General features: G+C 27.0%; 1 protein-coding gene across 15 annotated transcripts in view; it reads right to left on the bottom strand.

Annotated features, from left to right (window-relative positions):
- Positions 1–539: 539 nt before the first annotated feature.
- The window catches only part of LOC129953421 (calcium-dependent secretion activator), a 56,370-nt gene continuing 50,072 nt past the window's right edge, over positions 540–6,837 (bottom strand). For 12 of the 15 annotated variants that reach the window (XM_056066641.1, XM_056066637.1, XM_056066639.1 and 9 more), the window contains one exon: positions 540–6,758. In XM_056066641.1, coding sequence (XP_055922616.1) covers positions 6,503–6,758 — 256 coding nt within the window. In that variant the 3' untranslated portion in view covers positions 540–6,502. The remainder of the gene's footprint in view (positions 6,759–6,837) is intronic. The other 3 variants (XR_008782521.1, XR_008782522.1, XM_056066644.1) reach the window with 3 other exon arrangements.

The raw sequence follows: 6,837 nt of genomic DNA, 5'->3' as shown, positions 1-6,837 counted from the left end.
ATTATTATTATTATTATTATTATTATTATTATTATTATTATTATTATTATTATTATTATTATTATTATTATTATTATTGTTATTATTATTATTATTATTTTTACTATTATTATTATTATTATTATTATTACTATTATTATTATTATTATTATTATTATTATTATTATTATTATTATTATTATTATTATTATTTTTACTATTATTATTATTATTAATATTATTATTATTATTATTATTATTATTATTATTATTATTATTATTATTATTTTTATTGTTATTATAATTATTATTATTATTATTATTATTATTATTATTATTATTATTATTATTATTATTATTATTATTATTATTATTATATTTTATTATTATTTTTGAATTACTGTTATTTATTAATTTTAATTACTTGTTATTATTATTATTTATAGTTATGGCCGTTTGGTTGCATGTTACTAATACGGCGTTCTATAAACTTTGGTTCTGACAACATATTTGAAAAATATGAGAAAAATGTTTAAAATCTAAGAATGGATTTTTTTGCATTTAAATTACATTTTAAAATTTAAAAAAATAAACTAAAGACAACATTGAACTCGCAGCTTTACTTTGGTATGTGGTTGCATTCTTTGTGTTCGTTTTAATGGAGTGTGCTTTTAATTTTTAATATTGATGTTTTATTGTAGTTTGGTGTTAAGTATAAATTTATTATTTGTTTATATTTGTAAGTGTCGATAGAAAATATTTGTATTTATTTGGATGCTGCGAGTGTATTATCTGTGTTTTGTAATATTTGTGTATATTGCTTTCTTAATGTTGGGTATCTAAGAATTAAATAAAAATAATATTTAGATAGTCTTTAATCACTGTACATGATATGTAGGTTTGTTCGAGGTCTGTGCACTATCATGCTAAGGTTTTTAACGGAGATGGCTTTATGTTAAGCCTGAGTCCAGAGCGTTCATTAATGAAAGTAGCATCACATTAAACTGAAGATTGAACACGTTATGTGAGTGAAATATGTTATTCAATAATTCTATTACTGTCAAAATTCTCAAAAGAATTTAACTTTTTCAATTCCAATAATTGTAGCTTTTCAATTTAACGCTAAAATTAGACTTCTTTTACCGGAAAATTCAATTTATGCGAGCTAAACATTTTTGTATCGCTCAATTCTCGAATTATTTGTTCCGCCGTAAAGTGTCCGTCAAAGTAAGGGGAAATTTAGATTTATTTTACTACAATATAGTTATTTAAAAAGTGAACTAAAATTACATATTGTATTTAAAATATAAAAACTTGAATTCCAAAATTTATTTATATATATTATTGTTGGTTTCTGAATAACTTTGAACATTTTGAAATAAATTTCTAAATAAGTTTAAATTCAAACTACCATTTGAGCCAAATATTGTAGTCGATTTCATACCACTTTCATAAATGAACGCAGAGCTTGAAAGTGGACAATCTCCCTTCGTCTAGGTCTTCATCTGTTTTTATGTTTTTTGATTTTCGTTTCTCAGAGACTTTAGGTTCCTAAAGAAAAATAGTAATTCAGATGGCCATATAGTAGTTTATGTTTTATATGCCAAAAAGCCCGTGTTATTTTTTCAAAATAGGCTGAAAAGAAGTTCCTATGTATTAATTTTCTTTTAAGAATCAATTACTATTTTATGGTTAGTTGACATTCCCTAGCGTGACCTGAGCGGAGAACATCGAACAAGACCTTAATATAGAAAAAAATCTGTCAATTTCTAAAAAAATATATTGAATGTGTAAAAGTTTTTAATTTATTAATATTATATGAAGATTTGCATGTACTCAAAAAACATTCTTAGCAACTGTATGTTAAGGTACTTTTAAACTCATACAAAACAAAAAAGTCCATAACCTTATGTGTATTAGGTTGTAAGGTTTAAACTTGGTCCTTTGGTTTATATTGCGATTGATCAGCACAATTTTTGCCGAGGAAAACAAGTACAAAATAATTCCATGTCTATGTTGATTTTCAAACCTGATAGCTTATTATTCAAGACTGCGAGCTAAGGGAGGCTAAGATTGAATTTGTTTCATTCAATTAATTCATTCGAATATTGTGGTAAACTTAACGCAAATATTACCCTAAAATTATTTACAACGATTAGGCTAACTACTTCGGTAAAATGCAAAACGAAATTTTGTATCACACGTCCAGTGCAACGTATTTTCCTTTTTTTAATATTCAAAAATGATTTTAAAGAAGGATTTCATCGACTTTTGAATACTATTAGAAAGGGAGTAGAAGACAAGAACCCTGGGTCAAACCATCTACAAATAATTTCATATCGATACCAAGTTCATGCATTTTGAAATACTTCACTTCAAGAGTTTCACTTTAACTATGCAATAAGATTTGTTGTCTATTTTATACATGCAAGGAGATATTTTTGTTTGACATTTGTGTGTATGTTTATTTTGTTAACACTTTTGTTTATTCTGTTTGTTTGTTATATTGAATATTCCATTTAAATAAGTAAGGCAGCGATATGCAAAATTTCAATATTCTCTTTTTCTTAGAAAAATAATAAGCTAAGTAACAATTCAAGAAATATTTGTATCGAGCTGATATGATTTTATTTTGTTCTTTATTGTGAATGAATTAAATCTTGCCGCTATTTTATTTTTGGGTTTTAAGTTTTGAGTAATAATTTTTATAAAATATTACTATAATTATTATTTTTTTAAATTTTGTATTTGGTTTTCTTTTTTTTTCTATGAAAGGAGGATGGATTTATCGTTGAATTCGGTAAAGCTTCAGAGGTCCTTCCTGGAATGCTTCCTCAGGTTTAATATTAGTTTGCCTTAAATAAAACCAAATAAATGTTTTTTGTTGATTGTTTGTATTCAGAGCTATCTATTACTAATCTACATAATAATTTTCATATCTAAAAGTCTGAGGTATTATTTAGTGTGCAACTAAGTTCTCACCGTAACGGTAAAAGTGTTCATCTTTTAAGGCTATCCAAGAATAAAGATATTTGTTGATGTCTTCATATAAGTGGAACTGTTGATGATTTCGGTGACGATGCACGTCGCATTTAACATTTCAAAATGAGTTTAAACTGTTTTGACAGCTTGAGTGACATGCTTTAGAATGATGTTATTGTTCCTTGTTTCCATGCTTAGAATAGTATCTTCCTAAACTTTTTGGAGCCTTCTGTGCACTTCAGTCGTTGTTTCATTCGAAAGAAAGCGTAAAATCAACACTTTCCGCATTTTAAAGAAAATACCAGATATTTTTACACATCCAAAATAAAAAGACACCAAAACAAAATCACTTGTGTGTAAATAAGTCTAAGCTTGTGTCATAATTTTTTGTATATGTGAAAATCCGCCACCAGCAATTAATGCTGAAGCCATCCATGGACAAAAGGCGGGAACGTAGTTGCACCCTAATACTTTTGGGTTATAATGTCCAATATTTAAGAATAATTCTAATATTATTAAAACAAATTTTTATAGCATGAAATTACTGAACTAAAACTACTATTTTGGGTCTGTATAAGAAAAAATACAATTTAACGATTTTACAAGCAAAAGTAATTTTTGAAAAATGTTTCAACTGCCAGTTTTGTGAAATTAATTTGTTCGTACTATTCTAATGAAGAAAATTCGAAGTCAAATGAAAGTCACCAACTCAAAAGTTAATTTTTTATTTGCTCGCTTTTAATGCGAAAATTATTTTGTTTTTCAAATCCCAAATTTTTGGCAAGGACCACTCATTCACGAAAGTCTTCTTAAATGAATATGTAAATTAAAAATATTTAAAGCAATAATTAAAAATAAATATTTTTTGAACTTTGGAATCAATTAATATAAAAAATATATAATTTTCGAATATTTTCCTTAGAAAGGTTAAAATCATTCTTGTAACCACAATTTTAAATTTACACTGTATGTGTTTTGTACTATTTAATGATGGTTTGTCAACACTCTTGCAGTGCCGTGGTCCATAAGAGTCGGAAATTGCAAGTTTTTAAATTTGTTTTTTCAATTTTGTATAAGGAGACTCAAAATGAAAGAAATTGTGTATTGTCTGGTGTTGAGTTTAGTTGGTTTAATGACATATATTTGGCTCCTAGATCTTTCGCTATCAGATATAAAGGGTGTGAACTCTTTTTAAAAGGGTATCGGGAGCAAAAGGTGCAAGCAAATGCAGAGGGTTTCTTTGGGTGATAAATTAATTACACATCTTATGACAGAGTCAGTATTTGTTTGTTCAAACGAATTCATTGTAGTTATACGCATAGGCACCGGAAGACAATAGTCGAAGTTCAAAGCCAAGTGATCCCCATTCTACGGTCATTGATACCCTATGCAGCAGAGTTGGAAATTAATGATTAATTTTCGTAATTAATGTCGGCTTTCATACCAATTGAAGTAATTAGTACGAGTAAGTAAAATTGTTTCCATTACAATTATAAGTGATTGCAATGTAATTGAAAAACTATACATTTTAATACCTTGCAATTGCAATTAAAAATATACATGCATTTCAATTATTTGTAATTATAATCGAAAAAATGCACTTAATAAACACATGTTAAATAAAATAGTATTGGCTTTTTTCAAGTTCTTGAGGGAAAGTACTTTGAAATTGCAGTTTAAAGTAATTGATCATTAACTTGCAAGAATTTATCATTCCAGGTTATAAGTTGATGAATATAATATTTATTTACATTTATGTGTAATATTTTTTGGAAAAGCAATAAGCACTTTTTTATGATTAGCTGGCACTCAAGGGCTCATTAATACCCTTAACATGTTAAAAGTTTAAACAAAGTGCGAGCTTTAGAAAAATATGGAACGATTAAAGAAGAGATACTGGTACAAAGTGATCTAAAATGTTTGACTATCAAAATTATAGTGACGAACAGAGCTAGGTACAGCCTTCTTTAATTTAACGACCGGAGACAGCATTGAGTTTTTGAAACGTTGAATTCTCCTTTTTTGTAACTCTGCTATGCATTGCGTGTTTATATACTTTTAAATTGATTAGTGCCAGGTTTATAAGGCTTACAGGAGTAAAATATTTTTTTTTTTTAACAAAATTTAAAACGAAAATTATTACTCATTTAAAATAACTATACAAAAATATTCATGCATATACTGACTCAGGATTATCATTTCAATTCAATATTGTATTTATTTTAAATATTTTAGAACGAGAAGTTACACTAAAATAAAATTAGGTTGTTGGGAATGATTACCTTCTGTACAGAAAATAATTATTTAAAAATGCATGTATGTATGTATATTAACACTAAGCAAAATGACTTTAAAGGCTTTAAAAAAATGCAATTTAACTTCAATATCAATAAATAACCTTTTGCTTATATTGCAGTGCATAATCGTTTCCTGTTTCCGTATAAAAGATTACAAGTGTTGTGTCGGCAAAAAAGCTGGCTTGTGCCTCGTTTGATTTGGTGTGATTATGTTGAATGATGTGATTTTCAAGGGATGCGTTTTGTTGTGTTTGGGATTTCTTATTGTAATTCTATTTCGATGTTTCAACATTTTTTTTTCAAATGTACAGAATAGTGGAAGGATGAATGCGGATAATGGGGAAAAGGTAAATGCAGTTGTATGATATAATTTGTAAATATCTGTTGGCTTTGATTATATGAACAAACTTTTGAAATTTTAAGAATACAGTTTTGTTTTTTTTTTTTGTTTAAATTTAATTTAAGTAAATTTAATTTCGATAATATTTTTATTTTCAAAGCGAACAGAGTCCTTAATAAGTAACAATGTATATAATTAGAAACTATTAATTTTGTTATATAACACTTTAGAAGAACAAAATTATTGATTGGTTAGTTTTTTTTTTAATTTTTGATTTCTTTTTGGAGCCAATTTTTGTGTGTCATAATTTGTATACATATTTATTTTTTTTACTAAAGAAGGAATCGTTAGGGTATAGGTTAAAGAGATTGATGGGCTCTATCCTTTGTTTTTTTGATAACTTTTTCTGTGTAAGGTGATTGTGGTACATAATAATGTATGTAGGTATTATATTGACAACCTTGAAAAGATTTAGGTTAACTCTTATGTAATTTATAATTCAAGTTTAACCAATAAAAAATTTCTTAATAATTTAATTTTGAAGCTAGCAGGAAATTGGAATAAATATACTTTTTGTTTAAAATTATTAGTTTTTGTTAATATACACATACCAATGATAAATACGCAGTTCAAATATATAAATATATACAGATATATATGCATGTATATATCTATTTATACGAGTAGATAAAGATATAGATGTATATATGTATATGATATATATCTATGTATATACATATGTATATATAGATATAGATAAAGGTATGGGTATAGATGTAGATATATATATATATATACATATATATTTGCAGGCATGTATATGGAAAAGTGTATGTATGTAAAGAGAGTATGTTTATGTGTGTTATGATTTCTTTGTTGTTGCTTTTTGTTGTTTTTCTTTATCTTAAAACCAGCCACCGCCTCCTAGCTTCGAGCTAAGCCCACCAATGCCTTTCCCCAAGATGTTTCCGACTCGCCCTGCAACCATATTAGTGACATTACTAATATTTGTAACCACATTTCCATCTTCACCGATTTGTGGTAAGGCAGCTGTTGCAGCAGCAATTTTGGGTTTCTGTCCACCTCCACCACCACCAGCTGCTCCACCTTGATTTCCTGTCCCCGGTTCACCTTCTTCACCATCAAGTTCTTCAAGCATTCTACACATTGGTTTTGAAAAAATTTCCGTTAAAGCAAGTGAAAGCAAGTTTTCCAACATTCTATCTAAGCAAATCAACT

The sequence above is a fragment of the Eupeodes corollae genome, chromosome X, assembly GCF_945859685.1.
Source record: "Eupeodes corollae chromosome X, idEupCoro1.1, whole genome shotgun sequence".
Taxonomy (NCBI): Eukaryota; Metazoa; Arthropoda; class Insecta; order Diptera; family Syrphidae; genus Eupeodes; species Eupeodes corollae.
This window is presented reverse-complemented; position numbering and strand designations above follow the sequence as displayed.